Source organism: Bubalus bubalis, chromosome 9, assembly GCF_019923935.1.
Source record: "Bubalus bubalis isolate 160015118507 breed Murrah chromosome 9, NDDB_SH_1, whole genome shotgun sequence".
NCBI lineage: Eukaryota > Metazoa > Chordata > Mammalia > Artiodactyla > Bovidae > Bubalus > Bubalus bubalis.
In genome coordinates, this window is record NC_059165.1 from 88,295,597 (window position 1) to 88,319,614 (window position 24,018).

The 24,018-nt window shown below is 36.8% G+C and overlaps 1 protein-coding gene across 6 annotated transcripts in view; it reads right to left on the bottom strand.

The window, feature by feature from the left end:
* RAPGEF6 (Rap guanine nucleotide exchange factor 6) overlaps window positions 1-24,018 on the bottom strand; it is a 225,217-nt gene that overhangs the window by 135,298 nt on the left and 65,901 nt on the right. For all 6 annotated transcript variants that reach the window (XM_006072649.3, XM_025293055.2, XM_025293053.2 and 3 more), the window contains one exon: window positions 1,799-1,942. In XM_006072649.3, the coding sequence (XP_006072711.2) occupies window positions 1,799-1,942 (144 nt within the window). The remainder of the gene's footprint in view (window positions 1-1,798; window positions 1,943-24,018) is intronic.

A 24,018-nucleotide genomic window follows, 5' to 3' on the forward strand; every position in this document is an offset into this window, starting at 1 on the left:
AAAACTGTTACTATTTTCAGATGACATGATACTTTCTATAAAGAGCCCCAAATTTTCCACACACAAACCCTTGTAGAACCAATAAATATATCTGGCAAGGTGGTAGTATACAAGATTAAAATACGGATACTGGTTTCATTTCTTTACACTAGCAATGAAATATCAAAGAAAAAGGAAAAAAAATCCTGTTTAAAATTGTTAAAAAAGCAAAATACCTAAGAATAAATTTAACCAAGGAAGTAAATGACCTATACACTGATAACTATAAAACACTGATAAAGGAAAATGAAGATGATGCAAAGAAGTGGAAAGATAGCTCATGCTCTTAGACTGGAAGAATTAATATTGTTAAAATAGCCACACTATCCAAAGCAATCTATAGATCTAATGCAATCTCTACCAAAAACATAGGAAATTCTTCATAGAATTAGGGGAAAAATCCTAAAATTCATATGGAACCACAAAAGACCCAGAAAGTTCTATCCAAGAATGTACAAAATGTCATTAGTAGTTCCATAAGTGAGTGATGGGACTATTCAACTTTTAATTTTTCAAAAATAGACAAGAATCATTTGTGTATTAAGTCCAAATTTAATTAAAACTTGAATTAGCTAAAATTAATTAGTGACAGGGAAAGTTACTATATAAAAAGTGGGAATTCCCTGGCAGTCCAATGGTTAAGACTCGACAATTTCACTACCATGGTCCCGAGTTCAATCCCTGATCTGCAAACTAAATGGTACAGCCAAAAAACAAAACGAAAAAATCATTAATAAAAACAGGAAATGAACTTTATGTAATAAAAAATTTGAGGACTACTTCGTATGTTATGGCTTGTTGTCAGAATGTGCTCAAAGAAATTAGGCAAATAATGACTAAATCCTTACAGCTGCTCAAATTTAACACTAACACAAACAACTCCTTAAATAATCCTCCTTATTCCTAAAATGGAATGAATTTCTGTTTCTGACAACCAAAAGAACATATACTCTTGGGAATTTTGATACCCTAAATCTCTAGGCTGTTTTTATATTTTGGGGGATCAAGTTTCCTTTGAAAACTTATAAAACACACCTGGATTTATTCTTTCTTAAATTATCCTTATTCCTTGATTCAACTATTAGGTCAGTCAAAAAGTCTGTTCAAGTTTTTCCCGTAAGATCATATGGGAAATCCTGAAAAAACTTTTTGGCCAACCCAATACTTTTCAATCTGAAAAGCAGCATCTATCATTACAATATTAAAGACTTAAAAAGATTTTCTGGTTTTATGGAACTTGTATATTTCATCACCTTTCAGTATTTGTCTGTGAAAATACACCTTTAACACTTGCATATATTTCTGCACTAGCACACAGTAGCATAACTGTCCCACACATGAAGGGAAGAACGGACATTTTATTTCTTTTGTATGCCTTAGTGTATAAAAGAAAAAAAGCTCCCAAATGAGTCTATTTTCTGAGTTCTCTGGGCACACATACACTTAGGGCACACCGTTCAAGCAACAGAAAGGTAAGAAAATCCACAAGCACATCTAAAAAGATACATTAAAAAAATGCTTTTACATCATTTAAACAAAAACAAATACCCCACTGGTAAGAGTATTTCTATCAAAGCCAACACAACAGAAACATTTTTAAAAATTATATAGATATCTTTTATGTGCCCCAAACTTTTATCTGTAGAGCCCCAAGTGTTGATATTACCAAAAATATATGCTGATATTACCAAAAATATGTATGTTCATACTGTATATGAACATTAAGGAATATCAATGAAATGTTCCTAAATATACTCACAGAAAGATAGTTGTTAATATCCACATCATCAGTAATAGTCTGGCGTTCTCCTTTACAATTAATTTTCCGAAATCTTCTTCGAGACTGTCTGGCAGGAATTTCTCTTTGTAGAATATTATCTTCATTATCTTTGGAATTCTCTACCTGAAACACATGTTCAGATTCCTGATTAAACATCCAATTTTTCCATATTACTGACAGTCTGTGGAGTTTAAACAGGCTCATAAGGAGACTTCATTTACTTCAAGCAAGAAACTGCCTCAAGAAAATAGTCTGTACAGGACAACACTCATGAGTACAAAAAGATTAAAGGTGACATTATAAAGATCTGGAGACCACAATTTCCTCCCAGGAAATAGTCTCTCTTGCTTACATGAGCATACATCCTCCTAAGTGAAGTCACTTACCAGAAATGAAGGCTGTTAACTACACCTACACATCCAATAATCACAACATCTGAGTTACTCTAATTACAAACTGCCTGGTTATACACATATTTTATTTAGCAAACAATCATGGTTACGCCTTCAGTGAAATGCTAAACAATGAAACAAAAATGCTTTATGTGTTATTCTTTGATGTCCACCTTAATGTGTGAAAATAGTCAAGAGTAACTAAGGCTGTCATCTTCTAAGGAGGAAGGGAAAACTAACATTTACTGAGGGCTTTAGGCCAGCATGCATATATATTATACTATACAGTTTACACAACAGCCCTGTAATCAGGTATTCAGTTCAGTTCAGTTGCTCAGTTGTGTCCGACTCTTTGAGACCTCATGAATCGCAGCACGCCAGGCCTCCCTGTCCATCACCATCTCCCGGAGTTTACCCAAACTCAAGTCCATCAAGTCCGTGATGCCATCCAGCCATCTCATCCTCTGTCGTCCCCTTCTCCTCCTGCCCCCAATCCCTCCCAGCATCAGAGTCTTTTCCAATGAGTCAAATCTTCGCATGAGGTGGCCAAAGTATTGGAGTTTCAGCTTCAGCATCATTCCTTCCAATGAACACCCAGGACTGACCTCCTTTAGGATGGACTGGTTGGATCTCCTTGCAGTCTAAGGGACTCTCAAGAGTCTTCTCCAACACCACAGTTCAAAAGCATCAATTCTTTGGTGCTCAGCTTTCTTCACAGTCCAACTCTCACATCCATATATGACGACTGGAAAAACCACAGCCTTGACTATATGGACCTTTGTTGGCAAAGTAATGTCTCTGCTTTTGAACATGCTATCTAGGTTGGTCATAACTTTCCTTCCAAGGAGTAAGCGTCTTTTAATTTCATGGCTGCAATCACCATCTGCAGTGATTTTGGAGCCCAGAAAAATAAAGTCTGACACTGTTTCCTCTGTTTCCCCATCTATGAAGTAAAGGGACCAGATGCCATGATCTTCATTTTCTGAATGTTGAGCTTGAAGCCAACTTTTTCACTCTCCTCTTTCACTTTCATCAAGAGGCTTTTTAGTTCCTCTTCACTTTCTGCTGTAAGGGTGGTGTCATCTGCATATATGAGGTTATTGATATTTCTCCCGGAAATCTTGATTCCAGCTTGTGCTTCTTCCAGCCCAGCATTTCTCATGATGTACTCTGCATATAAGTTAAATATGCAGGGTGACAATATACAGCCTTGACGTACTCAGGTATTACTATTTCCAATTTAAAGGCGAACAAGGGAAAATCCAAAATGATCAGTGACTTCCAAGTCTCATAGCAGTGACTTATTAAAGGTGATCTAGAATACAAGCCTGTTTCCAAAACTTATGCCACTGATACAAGACTACATTGCCAAGGGAGGGGAGGAGGGGAAGGATAGAAATAGCTGAGGGATATTAACAGGTACAAACATCCAGCTGTAAAATAAATGACTCATGGATACGAAATGCACAGGGTGAAGAATATAGTCAATAAATATGTAAGAACATTGTATGGTGACAGATGGTAATAGGACTTATTGTGGTGATTATTTTGAAATGTATAGAAATACCAAATCACTACTTTGGGTAAGAGGAACTAACCTAACACTTATGTTAGTTCAACCTAAGTGTTCTGGGTTGATTTTACTTCAAAAACAAACAAACTCACAGTAAAAGAGATCAGATTTGTGGTTCCCAGAGATGAGGGCTGAGGGGAGAAGAATGGAACTGGAGGAATCAACCTTCCCAAATTCAGACTATACTACAAAGCTACAGTCAACAAAACAGTATGGTACTGGCACAAAATAGAAAAATAGATCAATGGAACAAAACAGAAAGCCTGGAGATAAATCCTTGCACCTATGGACACCTTAACTTTGACAAAAGAGGCAAAAATATACAATGGAGAAAAGACAGCTTCTTCAACAAGTGGTGTGGGAAAACTGGTGAACTACGTGTAAAAGAATGAAATTAGAACACTTTCTAACACCATACACAAAAATAAACTCTAAATGGGTTAAAGACCTAAATGTAAGACTAGAAGCTATAAAACTCTTAGAAGAAAATATAGGCAGAATATTCTCTGACATAAATTACAGCAAGATCATCTATGACTCACAACCCAGAGTAATGGAAATAAAAACAAACAAATGGGACCTAATTAAGCTTAACAGATTTTGCACAACAAAGGAAACGATAAGCAAGGTGAAAAGATGGCACTCAGAATAGGAGAAAATAACAATGGAAACATTTGCAAAGAATTAATCTCCAAAATATGCAAGCAGCTTATGCAGCTTAATATCAGAAAAACAAACAAGCCAATCAAAAAAGTGGGCAGAAGACCTAAACAGATGACATACAGATGGCCAATAAACACATGAAAAGATGCTCAACATCACTTATTATTAGAGAAATGCAAATCAAAACCACAGTGAGGAATCATCTCACACTGGTCAGAATGGCCATTATCAAAAAGTCTACGAACAATAAATGCTGGAGAGGTTGTAGAGAAAAGGGAGCTCTCTTATACTGCTGGTGGGAACACAAACTGATAAAACCACTATGCAGAACAGTATGAAGTTTCCTTAAAAAAACTAGGAATAAAACTACCACACAATTCAGCAATCCCACTACTGAGCACATACACTGAGGAAACCAGAATTGGAAAAGACACATCACATGTATCCCAATGTTCACTACAGCACTATTTACAATAGCTAGGACATGGAAGCAACCTAGATGTCTACTAGCAGATGAATGGGTAAGGAAGTTGTCATACATATACAAAATGGAGTATTAGTCAAAAGGATGAGAAATCAAAAGGAATATTACTCAAAAGCTATAAAAAGGAACACATTTTAGTCAGTTTTAATGAGGCAGATGAATCTAGAGACTATTAAACAAAGTGAAGCAAGTCAGAAAGAGAAAGACAAATGCTGGGAGCCGGCATATTGCATATTGACTGCATATTGCATATTGAGTGCAGCACTTTCCACAGCATCATCTTTCAGGATCTGGAATAGCTCAACTGGAATTCTATCACTGCCAGGAGCCAGCGTGAGGAGCTCCACCCATGACAAAGGTCATGAGGAAGGAGGCTCAGCATACGCAAAGGCGGGATCGTGCCTCAGGAGTCCCCCTGGAAATTCTCGAGCATCTACCCCCCAAAACCAGAGTCTGCCTACTTTCTGCTTTGTGCTTTCACCTACACCTCTGACTTTACGGGGGGCTGTCCCCCACTACCTCTCTCTGAAAAAAGTTAACTTACAGCTCCATGTTCTAAACTGTCTAAATACAGATTCCTTTGAGCAGTTAAAAGATTGATTAGAAACTGTACTGGTGAAGGGATTTTCACTTGTTGGGCCAATGATTGCTGTTAAGTTTCCATATCCCTTACCTGCTGTGTCCCTGGCAGTGTATTGATTAATATAATTGGTGTAAGTAGTAGCTTTAATGTTTGTAACCTGGGACCCTTGAGTTAATTCTTTTTCTTGTTATAGCCCACCACACCTTTGCTCTGTAGGAATGCAACTTTATCTAATGCTTTTGGAGGGTGGCTCCTGACCAATCACCTTTAGAGAAAAATAAGTTTTCTGAAGAAAGGGTCTTAAAATGTTAACAGGCCTCTGGGCCAGAAGATGATGCAAATCACCTAAGCTTTTGCATATGATAAGTTTGCAGGAAGAAAGCCTGGCTTGCTGCATGACTCTACCCCTTCCCCCATTATCCTCTATGCATAACTTAAGGTATAAAAACTACTTTGGAAAATAAAGTGCGGGCCTTGTTCACCGAAACTTGGTCTCCCCATGTCGTTCTTTCTCTCACCTTCTGGCTGAATTATTCAGCCTCTTTTCTCCACTGAATTTCCTCACTGAGCTATCCTTATTGTATTACTCTATATCCTTAATTAAAGTTTAATTAAGCAGTTGTTTCCTGATCCTCGCCGACGCCGTCCCCTCTTTGAATTCCCTGGATCCACCGGGGCTGGACCCCGGCAGACAAATACTGTAAATTAATGCATATATATGGAATCTAGAAATATGGTATCAGTGATCCTACATGCAGAGTAGCAAAGGAAACACAGATATAGAGAACAGACCTATATAGAAGAGAGGTGGGATGATTTGAGAGAATAGCACTGAGACATATATGCTACCATATGTAAAACAGATAACCAGTGTGAGTTTGATGTATGGGAGGAGGAGAGGTGGGATGATTTGAGAGAATAGCACTGAGACATATATGCTACCATATGTAAAACAGATAACCAGTGTGAGTTTGATGTATGACACAGGGCACCCAAAGCAAGTGCTCTGTGACAGCCTGGAGGGATAGGGTGGGGGGAGGTGGAAGGGGGCTTCAGAATGGAAGGGACACATGTATAACTATGGTTGATTCATACTGCTGCTGCTGCTGCTGCTAAGTCGCTTCAGTCGTGTCCGACTGTGATGTATGACAAAAACCATCACAATATTTTAATTATCCTCCAATTAAAATAAATAGATTTAAAAAAATAAAAAAAGGAGGGACTTCCAGTTATAAGGCAAATAAGTATTAGGGATGTGATGTCAACACGATAAACACTATTGTATACAACTCAGTGACACACGTGTTATATATGAAAGCTGTTAAGAGTAAATCCTAAGCATTCTCATTACAAGAAAAACATTTTTTTCTATTTAACTTTCTATCTACATGAGATGATGGTCAGCCATTAAATTTATTGTGCTTTATCACTTCATGAAGTAAGTCAAATCATTATGCCTTAAACTTACACAGTTGTATATGTATAAATTTACATATACAATAAATAAAACTGGAAGGATAATAAAATAAATATTTATTATTATCCCTCAATAAAACTGGAAGGAAAGAAAAAGACTATCTGCCGATCTACTAAAAATTACAAATTACATAATTTTTAAAAAATCACTTTTGCAAAGGTATACTGACATGTTCTAAAGCAGACTTATAATTAACCTCACATTCAATAAATAACAAACAACAATTTCAGCTTTTTCCCACAACTACTTCTCCTGCTAATGTTGTATCACTTGCTAATATCAAAAATTTCCTAGTCATCCAAGAATGAAATTTCAACATTTCCAACTCCTCTGCTTGTCTTCCAAATCTTATCTTCAATCATTTCTTCAAAACTGTCAAATGGTTTTTTTAGAAATCCCTTTCATGATGCCTTTTTTTTCATTCCCACCATCACCATTCCTTAGTCAAGCCTTAATCACTTCAGTCCTAAACTTACTGCTTCTGTCACGATCTTCTCCAATTCCATCTGGCACGGTCAGGTAAATCACCTAGATAAAACAGTATGTTGTCCCCTGTTCAAAATGCTACAATGGACCTCTAATGGATACCAAATAAATTTTTAACTATTACATTTGATATCCCAAGCCATATTTGCTCCATTGCCGAAATACTTTTAGCACTTTATCTTACACAAGGAAGTCTGGAGAAACTGCTCCCACATCCTCTTCCCCACAAAAAATCCTTTCACATAAAAGCTCCAATGAGATATGCAAAACTTCCTGATGATTTCTCAGAAAGAATCAATGTCTAAACTGTTCTGTTTCCAATGTGAGTGTTCAGGAGTAAGTAGCAGTCAAGCCACTGTGACTATTCATGGTTCCCTACTTTGGCCACCTGATGCGAAGAACTGATTCATTTGAAAAGACCATGATGCTGGGAACGATTAAAGGCGGGAGGAGAAGGGGATAACGGAGGATGAGATGGTTGGATGGCATCACCGACTTGATGGGACATGAATTTGAATAAATCCCAGGAGTTGGTGACGGAGAGGGAGGCCTGGCATGCTACAGTCCATGGGGTCACAAAGTGTCAGACATGACTGACTGACTGAACTGAACTGATACATAAATAAGTTACATTCTGCCAAGCAACTTTACCTATTTCAATTTCCATTATCCTATCCATTTTATCTTCATATGCTGAAATACTACCAATCATGTAAGAACATCTCAATTGCCATCTCTTCAATAACCACAAGAGACATTCCTTTGACTGGTTTACTACGTGTACCCGACCCAGAGTTCTCATAAATAGGACTGCTTTCAGGCCTTTGCATTCATTTGTATTATTTCTGCCTAACAGTCATTCCTCCTCTGCTAAAATCTTGGCAAGCTATATATACCTCATAACCCAGTTCAACTAACCCTACCTCTGCCCCAAGAAGGTACCACCCTTCTACAGCACTAAGTATATTAGCCGTAATTATTAGATAAGCCCACTTCACTACAAGTTCTCTAGTATAAGAACTGCATTATATTTATATTCATCTTTGCTCACTTATTAAAAATGTTTGCCAAAATGGGCATTACATTAAATTCTTTCTCCCTAAAGATTTAAAGCCCTTTCAAGTATGTGTAAGATGCTCAACAAATACACAGGCAGGCAGAATAACTTACTGAATATTATTTTCCTGAAAGGTAAAATCCAGAAGACACAGGGGTTGACAATCTAATTCAAAACTACAGAATTTTGTACAGGTAGCAAATACATGTCACCTCTTTGAGATTAAATTTCCTCTTTAAAAAAATGATCTTATTTACTACATCACTACACTAGGCCAAGTAACAGAAACTACTATATTCTTTAAGGCTCACAACATAGCTACTCTTTCTGTTAACAGATGCTATGGAGCCTCATAAAGCTTTTTACTTCACACAAATGGATGAGAAACAATTCAAAAAGTGTGACTAAAAAGTTTACTGCCTTCATACCATCCTATCCTACAGGATATGCTAGATTATTTAGGTGAAATTCCAGTATAATGATTCTTAGATCTTTTAATATCTAGCAAAAAGTGATTTAAATGATAAAGGATTTTCAAGATAGAAATAGTAGTAAATTAAAATTAGGAAAGGAGTTTCTAAGTCTCAAAAATGTGGGGGAAAGTACCAAATGAAAAAAAAAAAAAGCAAACAATGTATAAATGATTAAACTCTCGCTGAATACAACTGAAATGTGAGATTAGATTTAAAAAGTGAAATCTCATACACACATACGGAAATGGCACAAAAGTAGGAATCCTAATGCAAAGAATGAAGTGAAGGCAAAATACCAGGAAGCAGGCTAGCAACACAGACCCAATCTACCAGATGATTTCTCAACTTTAAAGGCAAGCCTTTCCACTTGGATGGTTAGCGAATCCACCAAAGACAGGGAATGCATAAGAGACTCACTCATCTCAAAGAGCTACATCCTCAATGCAAGGTTTAAGTCTATACTGAAGAAGAGAGGAAGAAAAACTGCTTGGCACTGAGAAAAGACCTGCTGAGGGTGGGGGAAATTCAAGACAGAGGCCATCCTTAATGCAGGTCTACAGTTTTAATTCATTATACTTTAAGTGTATAAGAAAACTTGTACATACATGCAAGAGACAAAAACAAATCTAAAACCTCTTTGTAAGAATGCAACTTTAACCCAAACCTCAAAGAATCCCCACACCTAAAAGTTCAAGCCACATGAAGTCACAAATAACTGCCCCCCATGAAAACCCCAAAACTAAAAACAGAAAGAAAAAAAAAAATAACACAACCTCAACGCAACAAAACCTAAGAGACATGATGAACAACTATGGACAGAAAAGGCAGCAGAATCACATCTGCAAATATTCCAATATATTGGAAGTATCAGAAAATATAAAGCTATGATAAAGAAAAAAACAACTTTAAACAAACAAAAACTTGAAAATAAGCCAGAGATTATAAATAGCAACCAAACAGATAAAGACCAGAAAAAAAAAAATCCTCCCCAAGTGCCCTCCCTCCCCACCGCCAGGCTAGCAAATTGTGAGTAACAAGAAATAGCTGTCTACATTAGAAAGAAGGATGAGAGAACATGGCGATATATCCTGTCTGAAACACAAGAGCACAGAGAAGGCCTGAAAGTGAGGGTGGAACAGGAACACTCAGAAAAATTTTTCAAAAAACCAGTCTCAGCCCTGAACACAAAAGTAACAATAGAGAAAACTGAAACTACTGATCCAGCTCAATTCTTTCAGAAGAGATGTGCTCCTCTCCAGGCCTAAACACTATCTTCTGTCTTTACTGCCCTAATACACAATATTTAGTATCAAATACAAAACAGTAACTCACATAAGGAGAAGGCAATGGCACCCCACTCCAGTACTCTTGCCTGGAAAATCCCATGAATGGAGGAGCCTGGTGGGCTGCAGTCCATGGGGTCGCTAAGAGTCGGACACGACTGAGCGACTTCACTTTCACTTTTCACTTTCATGCACTGGAGAAGGAAATGGCAACCCACTCCAGTGTTCTTGCCTGGAGAATCCCAGGGACGGGGGAGCCTGGTGGGCTGCCGTCTATGGGGTCGCACAGAGTCGGACACAACTGAAGCTACTTAGCAGCGGCAGCAACTCACATAAAAATAGAAACAATTTAAAAAAAACTACTCAATCCACTGCCGAGAGACAAAGCAATCAACAGATCAATCGATGAAAATTAAGAAAGACCCAGATCAACATCAGACAGAATTTAAAACCATAATTAATATGGTAATGGTTCAGCAGAAAATGTGGACAATATAACTAGACAGACGGAGCAGACATAAGAAAGGTATTAGAGCAAAATGAAAATGTCAGAAACAAAAACATGGTACTGAAGATGAAGAATGCCTTTGATCACTAAACCTGATGCAATCAAGTCAACAGAAATTACCCAAAGTGAGAGAGAGAAAGTAAAAAAGAAAAATGAAGCAGAATAGGTCTTTAGATAGTCAGATACTTATAGCAGCCAATTTTATGAGCCCAATTCTTGTACCTCATATCCAGAAAAACACTAGCATCCTTCATGAGGAGCTTCAGACTAGCTCCTCTAGCAGACTAGAGGAGCCAGTCTGCTCCTCACGACTAGCAGAAAGCTTCTGCACAAAAACACATGCTTGATTGCACGTATTCTCCCTTCACCCAAATCACAAACATACTGACCTTCCTCCCTGCCTCTTTGGAGCAGTTTCTCAGAGCTATATGAGGTGTTATCTCCTGGGTTATAGTCCTAATTTTGCCCAAATAAAACTTAACGTGAAACCCTCACATTGTGCATTTTTTAAGTCGACATTTTTTAAGAAGTAACTAAACAGAGAATTAGTGAATTAGGAAAACAGAGCTAAAAAAATAGCAGTATGGAGTACAAAGTCAGAATGAGATGAAAAAGAAGAAAAAAAAAAGAAATACAGAGAATTAGCTGAAAATATTTAACATATTTAAACAAAGTTTAAGAAGGTGATAATAGAAAAATGAAGATGATGTCAAAAGAGAAAATAACTGAGATTATATTTACTAAGCTATTCTAAAATGTCCATGAAAGGGACTTCCCTGGTGGTTCAGTGGCTGAGAATCCACCTTTAAGCACAGGGAATGTGGGTTTAGTCACTGGTTAGGGAATTAAGATCACACACTCTGGGGCAACTAAAGACCACGTGCTCTAGAGCCAGTGCTCTAGATTTTTCAGCAATCACAATGGATGTAAATGGAAGAATCTTTTCAGGTTAAAAAAATAAATATTCCACCAAATGCAGAAAAAGAGTTAACAGCCTTCAAGTTCTAAGGCCCACAGAAACTGTTGTTGTTTAGTTGCTAAGACGAGTCCGACTCTATGCAACCCACGGACTGTAGTTTACTAGGCTCCTCTGGTCCACGGGGTTTTCCAGACAAGAATACTACAGTGTGTTGCCATTTTTTTTCTCCAGTAGATCTTCCCAACCAAGGGATCAAACCAAAGTCTCCTGCAGTAGCAGATAGATTCTTTACCACTAAGCCACCTCTGAAGCCCCAAGGCCCTCAGAATCTGAATACATAAATGAAAAGAGAGTCCTAGAAATTAAATCACAAGGTAACATCTCACTATGAAATAATGAATGCAAGAATCCTAAACTCAGTTATCAAGTTAAGCCTAGAAGAACAGAAAAAATAAAACAAATAGCTCAGGTCAAGCCTTTACTGGATATGTAAGGGGCTTTCCTGGTGGTTCAGTGGTAAAGAATCTGCTTGCCAATGCAGGAGATATAAATTTGACCTCCCCGCTGGCAAGACCCCCTGGAGACGGAAATGGCAATTCACTTCAGTATTCTTGCCTGGGAAATCCCATGGGCAGAGGAGCCTGGCAGAGTGCAGTCCATGGGATCACAGAGTTGGACACAACTTAACAACTAAGTACAGCACATTCCCCATCACTAAAAACAGACTACTCAATGTTGAAAATAGTGTTACCATTAACAGTCATGGTCTGTGTTATGGGGTTTGTATCTGTTAAATTACACCACAGCCTTTAAGTGGTACAATAACAAAGGGTAGTTTAATATTCTAAAAATCTATTAATAATAATATTAAGAGATCAAAGGAGAAAAAGGCACAGATCACTGTAACAAATGTAGAAAAAAAGGTTTTAATCAATTTCAATATCCCCTCTTGGTAAAAGCTGCCCTGGTGGCTCAGACAGTAAAGAATCCGCCTGCAAAGTGGGAGACTCAGGTTCGATCCCTGGACTGGGAAGATCCCCTGGAGAAGGGCATGGCAACCCATTCCAGTATTCTTGCCTGGAGAATTATATGGACAGAGGAGCCTGGCCGGCTACAGTCCAAGAAATCACAGAGTCAGACACCACTGAGTGACTAACACATTCTGCTAAAAAATTTTAACACTATTTTTTGATAGTCAAGCTATCCCTTTTAAGTTACAAACTTCTGACAAATTCTCAATAGTTTTTTGATATCTCTTTGCTTTCTGACATGAATTGCTAGCCTAATACATTTCCTACTCCACATGTGATATATAATCTTATTTCCTTGGTGGCTCAGTTGGTAAAGAATCCGCCTGCAATGTGGGAGACCTGGGTTCGATACCTGGTTTGGGAAGATCCCCTGGAGAAGGGAGAGGCTACCCACTCCAGTATTCTGGCCTGGAGAATTCCATGGACTTACAAAGTCAGACATGACTGAGCAATTTTCACTTTTTTTTTTTTTTTTTTAATTTTACATAATTGTATTAGTTTTGCCAAATATCAAAATGAATCCGCCACAGGTATACATGTGTTCCCCACCCTGAACCCTCCTCCCTCCTCCCTCCCCATTCCATCCCTCTGGGTCGTCCCAGTGCACCAGCCCCAAGCATCCAGTATCGTGCATCGAACCTGGACCGGCAATTCGTTTCATACATGATATTTTACATGTTTCAATGCCATTCTCCCAAATCATCCCACCCTCTCCCTCTCCCACAGAGTCCATAAGACTGTTCTATACATCAGTGTCTCTTTTGCTGTCTCGTACACAGGGTTATTGTTACCATCTTTCTAAATTCCATATATATGCGTTAGTATACTGTATTGGTGTTTTTCTTTCTGGCTTACTTCACTCTGTATAATAGGCTCCAGTTTCATCCACCTCATTAGAACTGATTCAAATGTATTCTTTTTAATGGCTGAGTAATACTCCATTGTGTATATGTACCACAGCTTTCTTATCCATTCATCTGCTGATGGACATCTAGGTTGCTTCCATGTCCTGGCTAGTATAAACAGTGCTGCGATGAACATTGGGGTACACGTGTCTCTCTCCCTTCTGGTTTCCTCAGTGTGTATGCCCAGTAGTGGGATTGCTGGATCATAAGGCAGTTCTATTTCCAGTTTTTTAAGGAATCTCCACACTGTTCTCCACAGTGGCTGTACTAGTTTGCATTCCCACCAACAGTGTAAGAGGGTTCCCTTTTCTCCACACCCTCTCCAGCATTTATTGCTTGTAGACTTTTGGATCGCAGCCATTCTGACTGGTGTGAAATGGTACCTCACAGTGGTTTTGATTTGCATTTCTCTGATAATGAGTGATGTTGAGCATCTTTTCATGTGTTTGTTAGCCATCTGTATGTCTTCTTTGGAGAAATGTCTATTTAGTTCTTTGGCCCATTTTTTGATTGGGTCATTTATTTTTCTGGAATTGAGCTGTAGGAGTTGCTTGTATATTCTCGAGATTAGTTGTTTGTCAGTTGCTTCATTTGCTATTATCTTCTCCCATTCTGAAGGCTGTCTTTTCACCTTGCTAATAGTTTCCTTTGATGTGCAGAAGCTTTTAAGGTTAATTAGGTCCCATCTGTTTATTTTTGCTTTTATTTCCAATATTCTGGGAGGTGGGTCATAGAGGATCCTGCTGTGATGTATGTCAGAGAGTGTTTTGCCTATGTTCTCCTCTACGAGTTTGATAGTTTCTGGTCTTACGTTTAGATCTTTAATCCATTTTGAGTTTATTTTTGTGTATGGTGTTAGAAAGTGTTCTAGTTTCATTCTTTTACAAGTGGTTGACCAGATTTCCCAGCACCACTTGTTAAAGAGATTGTCTTTAATCCATTGTATATTCTTGCCTCTTTTGTCAAAGATAAGGTGTCCATATTTGCGTGGATTTATCTCTGGGCTTTCTATTTTGTTCCATTGATCTATATTTCTGTCTTTGTGCCAGTACCATACTGTCTTGATAACTGTGGCTTTGTAGTAGAGCCTGAAGTCAGGCAGGTTGATTCCTCCAGTTCCATTCTTCTTTCTCAAGATCGCTTTGGCTATTCGCGGTTTTTTATATTTCCATACAAATTGGGAAATTATTTGTTCTAGCTCTGTGATGAATACTGTTGGTAGCTTGATAGGGATTGCATTGAATCTATAAATTGCTTTGGGTAGTATACTCATTTTCACTATATTGATTCTTCCAATCCATGAACACGGTATATTTCTCCATCTGTTAGTGTCCTCTTTGATTTCTTTCACCAGTGTTTTATAGTTTTCTATATATAGGTCTTTAGTTTCTTTAGGTAGATACATTCCTAAGTATTTTATTCTTTCCATTGCAATGGTGAATGGAATTGTTTCCTTAATTTCTCTTTCTGTTTTCTCATTATTAGAGTATAGGAATGCAAGGGATTTGTGTGTGTTGATTTTATATCCTGCAACTTTACTATAGTCATTGATTAGTTCTAGTAATTTTCTGGTGGAGTCTTTAGGGTTTTCTATGTAGAGGATCATGTCATCTGCAAATAGTGAGAGCTTTACTTCTTCTTTTCCAATTTGGATTCCTTTTATTTCTTTTTCTGCTCTGATTGCTGTGGCCAAAACTTCCAAAACTATGTTGAATAGTAATGGTGAGAGTGGGCACCCTTGTCTTGTTCCTGACTTTAGAGGAAATGCTTTCAATTTTTCACCATTGAGGATAATGTTTGCTGTGGGTTTGTCATATATAGCTTTTATTATGTTGAGGTATGTTCCTTCTAGTCCTGCTTTCTGGAGAGTTCTTATCATAAATGGATGTTGAATTTTGTCAAAGGCTTTCTCTGCATCTATTGAGACAATCATATGGTTTTTATTTTTCAATTTGTTAATGTGGTGTATTACATTGATTGATTTGCGGATATTGAAGAATCCTTGCATCCCTGGGATAAAGCCCACTTGGTCATGGTGTATGATCTTTTTAATGTGTTGTTGGATTCTGATTGCTAGAATTTTGTTAAGGATTTTTGCATCTATGTTCATCAGTGATATTGGCCTGTAGTTTTCTTTTTTTGTGGGATCTTTGTCAGGTTTTGGTATTAGGGTGATGGTGGCCTCATAGAATGAGTTTGGAAGTTTACCATCCTCTGCAATTTTCTGGAAGAGTTTGAGCAGGATAGGTGTTAGCTCTTCTCTAAATTTTTGGTAGAATTCAGCTGTGAAGCCGTCTGGACCTGGGCTTTTGTTTGCTGGAAGATTTTTGATTACAGTTTCAATTTCCGTGCTTGTGATGGGTCTGTTAAGATTTTCTATTTCTTCCTGATCGAGTTTTGGAAAGTTGTACTTTTCTAAGAATTTGTCCATTTCTTCCACGGTGTCCATTTTATTGGCATATAATTGTTGATAGTACTCTCTTATGATCCTTTGTATTTCTGTGTTGTCTGTTGTGCTCTCTCCATTTTCATTATTAATTTTATTGATTTGATTTTTCTCCCTTTGTTTCTTGATGAGTCTGGCTAATGGTTTGTCAATTTTATTTCTCCTTTCAAAAAACCACCTTTTGGTTTTGTTGATTTTTGCTATGATCTCTTTTGTTTCTTTTGCATTTATTTCTGCTCTAAGTTTTAAGATTTCTTTCCGTCTACTAACCCTGGGGTTCTTCATTTCTTCCTTTTCTAGTTGCTTCAGGTGTAGAGTTAGGTTATTTATTTGACTTTTTTCTTGTTTCTTGAGGTATGCCTGTATTGCTATGAACTTTCACCTTAGGACTGCTTCTACCGTGTCCCACAGGTTTTGGGTTGTTGTGTTTTCATTTTCATTTGTTTCTATGCAAATTTTGATTTCTTTTTTGATTTCTTCTGTGATTTGTTGGTTATTCAGCAGCGTGTTGTTCAGCCTCCATATGTTGGAATTTTTAATAGTTTTTCTCCTGTAATTGAGATCTAATCTTACTGCATTGTGGTCAGAAAAGATGCTTGGAATGATTTCTATTTTTTTGAATTTACCAAGGCTAGCTTTATGGCCCAGGATGTGATCCATCCTGGAGAAGGTTCCATGTGCGCTTGAGAAAAAGGTGAAATTCCTTGTTTTGGGATGAAATGTCCTATAGATATCAATTAGGTCTAACTGGTCTATTGTATCATTTAAAGTTTGTGTTTCCTTGTTAATTTTCTGTTTAGTTGATCTATCCATAGGTGTGAGTGGGGTATTAAAGTCTCCCACTATTATTGTGTTATTGTTAATTTCTCCTTTCATACTTGTTAGTATTTGTCTTACATACTGCGGTGCTCCCGTGTTGGGTGCATATATATTTATAATTGTTATATCTTCTTCTTGGATTGATCCTTTGATCATTATGTAGTGACCTTCTTTGTCTCTTTTCACAGCCTTTGTTTTAAAGTCTATTTTATCTGATATGAGTATTGCTACTCCTGCTTTCTTTTGGTCCCTATTTGCATGGAAAATCTTTTTCCAGCCCTTCACTTTCAGTCCGTATGTGTCCCCTGTTTTGAGGTGGGTCTCTTGTAGACAACATATGCAGGGGTCTTGTTTTTGTATCCATTCAGCCAGTCTTTGTCTTTTGGTTGGGGCATTCAACCCATTTATGTTTAAGGTAATTACTGATAAGTATGATCCCGTTGCCATTTACTTTGTTGTTTTGGGTTCAAATTTATACACCGTTTTTGTGTTTCCTGTCTAGAGAATATCCTTTAGTATTTGTTGGAGAGCTGGTTTGGTGGTGCAGAATTCTCTCAGCTTTTGCTTGTCTGAAAAGCTTTTGATTTCTCCTTCATACTTGAATGAGATCCTTGCTGGGTACAATAATCTGGGCTGTAGGTTATTTTCTTTCATCATTTTAAGTATGTCTTGCCATTCCCTCCCGGCTTGAAGAGTTTCTATTGAAAGATCAGCTGTTATCCTTATGGGTATTCCCTTGTGTGTTATTTGTTGTTTCTCCCTTGCTGCTTTTAATATTTGTTCTTTGTGTTTGATCTTTGTTAATTTGATTAATATGTGTCTTGAGAAGATGCAAGAAAGGTTTAACAAGGACTTAGAAGAAATAATAAAGAGTCAATATATAATGAATAATGCAATAAGTGAAATTAAAAACACTCTGGAGGCAACAAATAGTAGAATAACAGAGACAGAAGATAGGATTAGTGAATTAGAAGATAGAATGGTAGAAATAAATGAATCAGAGAGGATAAAAGAAAAACGAATTAAAAGAAATGAGGACAATCTCAGAGACCTCCAGGACAATATTAAACGCTACAACATTCGAATCATAGGGGTCCCAGAAGAAGAAGACAAAAAGAAAGACCATGAGAAAATACTTGAGGAGATAATAGTTGAAAACTTCCCTAAAATGGGGAAGGAAATAATCACCCAAGTCCAAGAAACCCAGAGAGTTTCACTTTCACTATATCCTTTTAGTGGGGAAATAATATTTACTGATCATAATCTGGGCTCGCTCTTATAGCCCCAAAGAATTACTAAAACTACTTCTAAGCTTTTTCAATGAACAGCCCTAAGAAACATACTTTTTCATAAAGAGAACCAACCTGGGAAATAATTTTAAGACAAATGATGATATATTCAAATTTTGCCCTATAGCTTTACTTAGTCATTGGTGAAAAATGACTCTTAAAAATCTTAATATATATATATTATTAACTGTATTAATTACAATTTGTAAATTTAATTATATCCAATTAAATGTTATCTTAATGACAAATCATTTCTCTTCATACTACATACATGTATATTGTACATATGTAATAGCTTTAACCATATTAATGTTACCATCAATTTCCTGATACTACATAATCTTGGTTCCTAATGATGTATGTATAGATGATTTATAAATTTATGTATATATTAATTATAATTACATGTGACATACACATAATTATGTGTAATGTGTCTCTACAGGCACATATAAAAAACTTCTATAATACTGCCATTACTACTAAAAATTAAACTACTGACTCCTTCTCTCCTCATGGATACCCCATTAAAAAGACATGGACAAAATAGTGTTTTTTTACTTTTTTACTCCTGACACTGCTTATGTAATATGTTTTGTTCTTCATTACTTTTGATAGGGATTTATCAATTTTATTATTTTTTGGAGAACCAACTTACGCCTTGCTGATTCTTAAGTCTGCTTGACAGGTCATTGATTTTAATATTTATCTTTATTATTTCATTGCTTCTCATTTATGTTATAGGTATAATTTGCTGCTAATTTCATGATGTGAAAACTCATGTAATGTCAACCTTTAATCCTCATAGCATTAAGGTTTAAATGCTACCTTCCTTGCTCAGCAAGAACGATGTAAGCTGAATTCCACGTTTTGATATGTCATCTTCATTCAGCTAAGAATATTTTCTCATTTTCACAGTGATTCTTTTTTGACAAGTGATTTAATATACACTCCTAAATTTCAAAAGTTGTATTCTGTTGTAGTTCTGTTTTTGTAATTGTTTTTTAAATTAATTCCATGGTGGTCAAAAACTATAAATTGTAAAATTTAAAATCTTTTTTGAGCCTGATGTTCCACCTATGGTCAACTTTTAAAAATATTCCATGTGTACTTGAAAAGCAGATGCATTCTACTGTTGATACCGTGTTCTCTATATAAACTATTTGTTTCCCTAAACTTCATGAACCAACCTCTGCTAGCTTCAAACATATCTTCTGCAGCTTTCTCAATTCTTTTAGCCTTTTAGTTAAAAGAAGAATTCACAAAATTAAAGACAGTTCGGACCTTGCACTAGATTATGTTTTGGCTTAAGGGACTGTCATAGTTGGTCTGATATTCTCTACAGACCACTAAAACTTTCACCTTATAAGCAATAAGGCAGTTTCATTTTCTTACTGTTCGTATGTTCACTGTAAAGATTTTTCATTTCCTTTGAGAACTTGTCCTTTGCCATCACAACTTGGCTAAGTGTTTGGCACAAGAAGCCTAGCTTTCAGCCTATCTTAATTTCAACATGCCCTCCTCACTAAGCTTAATCATTTCCAGCTTTTGATTTAATGTGAGAGATGGACAACTGTTCCTTTCACTTTTGCACTTAGAGGCCATAGTGGGGTTGTTAACTGACCTAATTTCAATATTGTTGTGTCTTAGGGAAGAGGGAAGCCTGGGCATAAGAAGAGAGATGGGGGAACAGTCAGTATGGTAGAGCAGTCAAAACAGAACATTTATCGACCATCTTAATGGCTGTGGTTCATGATGCCCCAAAACAAGCATAATAGTAACATCAAAGATCACTGATCACAGATCACTGTAACAAATATAATAATAAAAAATGGCACCCATGGACTAGCTTGATGTGGGGCTGCTACAAACCTTCAATTAAAAAAAAATATTAGGAATATGCAATTTAAAAAAAAAAGCATACCTGTAGGCAACACACATTTGAAAGCAAAAAGTGTTAGTTATTCAGTCGTGTCTGACTCTTTTCGACCCCATGGACTGTAGCCCACCAGGCTCCTCTGTCCATGGGATTTTCCATGCAAGAATACTGGAGTGGGTTGCTATTTCCTTCTCCACAGGATCTTCCCAACCCAGGGATTGAACCCAGGTCTTCTGCATTGCAGGCGGATTCTGCACTCCCTGAGCTACCAGGGAAGCCCAACACACATTTACATGTACCCATGTATTTATTCTGTCCACCGTCTTTTGTTCCACATCTCTGTGCTTCCATCTGAGATTCTCTTCTGCCTGAAAAATTTTCTTTTAGTAAAATGAGTTCTGGTCTACGAATGAAACATTTTCTTAGCATCTATGTGAAAATCTTCAAATTCTGTAACTAATGAAGGTAAAATTACTGTATTTTACCATTGCTCCTTTAGAAGTGTTTTTTTTTTCTTCTTCTTCTTCTGTCTTTCTAGCTTTACCACTTTCTCTTTACTTTTGTTTTCAATAGTTTTACTAAGGCAATGGCACCCCACTCCAGTACTCTTGCCTGGAAAATCCCATGGACGGAGGAACCTGGTGGGCTGCAGTCCATGGGATCGCTAAGAGTCGGACACGACTGAGCGACTTCACTTTCACTTTTCACTTTCATGCATTGGAGAAGGAAATGGCAACCCACTCCAGTGTTCTTGCCTGGAGAATCCCAGGGACGGGGGAGCCTGGTGGGCTGCCGTCTATGGGGTCGCACAGAGTCGGACACGACTGAAGCAACTTAGCAGCAGCAGCAGCAGCTTATGCATAAGCTTGTATTTATCCTGTTAAGAGTTTATGTTCATCCTGTAGAGTTTTAAAATCTGTGAGATGACATCTTTTTGGTTTTGGAAAAATCTCTTACTTATAATAATACAGTTATTCCCTCCTGTCCTCTAAGACTCCAATTATATAAGGATATGACCTTTCCACTCTGAGTCTCCCAAGGAATAGAAATAAAAATGAAAACAAACAACTGGGACCTAATCAAACAAGCTTTTGCACAGCAAAGAAAACCATAAACAAAACAAAAAGACAGCCTATAGAATGGGAGAAAATATTTGCAAATGATGTGACCGACAAGGGCTTAATTTCCAATTTATACAAACAGGTCATACAACTTGACAACAAAACAACAACCCAACAGAAAAAAGATCTGGAGACATTTCTCCAAAGAAAACATACAGATGGCCAACAAGCATGTGAAAAGATGCTCAATGCTACTAATTATTAGAGAAATACAAATCCAAACTATAATGAGGTGTCATCCCTGAATGGCCAAGTAAGACTGTAAACAAATGCTGGAGAGGGTGTTGAGAAAAGTGAACCCTCCTACACTATTGCGGAACAGTACAGATGTTCCTCAGAAAACGAAAAATAGAATTACTATATTGATCCAGCATTCCCACTCATGGGTATCTAGCCAAACAAAACTATAATTCAAAGGATACATGCATCCCCCTGTGTTCATAGCAATACTATTTACAATAGCCAAAACATGGAAGCAATCTAAATGTCCATCAATGAATGAATAAAGGAGATGTGGTACATATACACAATGGAATACATACGCAGCCATAAAGAGTAAAACAATGCCATTTGCAGTAACATGGATACAACTGAAGATTATCATACTAAGTGAAGTAAGAAAAAGACAAATACCATATATCACTTACATATGGAATCTAAATCTGACACAAATAAACTTATCTATGAGACAGAAACAAAATCACAGATAGAGATTAGACTGGTGGTTGCCAAGGGGGAGAGGGATGGGAGAGGGATTAATTGGGAGTTTGGGATTAGCAGATACAAACTGGTATATGGAGAATGGGTAAACAACAAGGTCCTACCGTATGGCACAGAGAACTGTATTTAATATTCTACAATAAACCATAATGGAAAATAATATGAAAAAGAATGTATATATGTATAACTGAGTCACTTTGCTATACAGCACTATTTGTAAAATCATCTATATTTCAATATTTGGCTCAGCTAGTAAGGAATCCACCTGCAATGCAGAAAACCTGGGTTCCATCCCTGGATTAGGAAGATCCCCTGAAGAAGGGAAAGGCTACCCACCTCCAGTATTCTGGCCTGGAGAATTCCATAAACTGTATAGTCCATGGGGTCACAAAGAGTCAGACATGACTGAGTGACTAAGCGCACTCACTTTTGTCAAATACTTTGAAGGACAGATGTTTTAAGCTATTTTTTTTTTCCTTTTGCTAGTGGAAGGAGAGGTTGCAAAACCTGATTTTGTGTTCACTTCAGCCTGCAGGAAACTAAAATTTACACATGTGCTTCTTTTAGCACTTAAATGCCAAAGGGAGCTTGTTCCCTTTTTAAAACCTTTTGTCTTAATCCTGAACTCTGCATGTAGATGACTATTCTGCAATTACTCATAATTTTAAATAACGTAGTTTCTGTTCTAACATATGCATATGTACACATGTATTTTACACTTAGTACAGAATTAGTCTTCTTGCAGTGTAGGCCAACCATTTCTCCATTTGCTAGCTTCCATTTTCTGGGTTTTCTATAGATCTGGATGGTTGGCCTTTACTCATCATAAAGTTTTGCTGGAGGGTTGGGAGTAGAGATGAAGTGTGAGAGATAACAAGCTGGGAACTGGTGATTTCTCTCTTTATATTTACAACTATTTTCAAGTTTGAGCATCCTCTGTTTTCAACTTGTGTTGTGAGCATGGTTTGTGCATAGATTTCTTACACCCTTCTTTTAGTACTACACTGTTTTTGGAGGAAATATTTGGAGACAGGTAGTTAAGTGTTTACCACTGTCTTTAGCTGCCCAGAAGAAGTAAGATTTAAAAGTTTAATTAAAACAATGAACTGTTAAAATTCAATAAAGTATTACAGATTTTAAAACTTCAATAATCCTGTCATCAGGTCTTTCTAGTATAACTTCAAACCAAAAAGTTGTTAAGAGGAAAAAACTCAATAGATTAAAAAAAAATTGTAATAGACACAAAATTCACTTTAATTTTTTGAGAGTTATGTTTTACTTGGTAGGAATTTTTTAGGACTTCAAGCCCAGGAGACAGCATCTCAAGTAACCCTGAGAAACCTCTTCAAGGAGCAAAATTCACTTTAGACTAGTTATAAAATGATAGCCTCTTATAACAAAAGTGTTCATTTATATAGTAATAAAAAGTTCTTTTGAACACAAATAAAGAGTAATCCAAATAGAAAAACTGGCAAGAGACATGGATAATAAAACTAAGCCTTCCATAAAGCATATGAAAATATGCAGAAATTAAAATAAGATTTCATTATTATGTATCAGATTGAGATGACTAACCTATCAGGTAACAAGGAAGGTGTTCAAAAACAGGCATTCCCAATCACCAGTGATTACTCAACGACATTTGGAGAAATACATACAGAATAAAACCATTTGATAGAACTTGTCAAAATAGTAAACATGTTACTTATGTATACTCAGACCAAATACATATGTGCATACTTGTCCAAGTACACACTGGGACCAAGCATTTTTATGAACTGTAAATAATTTCACCTAAAAGATACACTGAGGTATCAAACATCTGTACTGTACAAAATGTTAAGTACAATTTTGTATTTCAAAGGATGTAACAGTAGTGAAAAACTAAAAAAAAAAAAAAAAAATTAAGATTCATCAAATGGTGGAATGAAAATAAAATCCTCAAAAACTTCAGAAAGAAAAATCCTAATATTATTTTAGGTTATTTTCTCCTATTACTCATAATGAATTTTTACCTATGCTGCTCATCAATATGATAGAGTTATGGAATTTAAAAATTACCAATCATAAATATATACAGTTGACGTGACT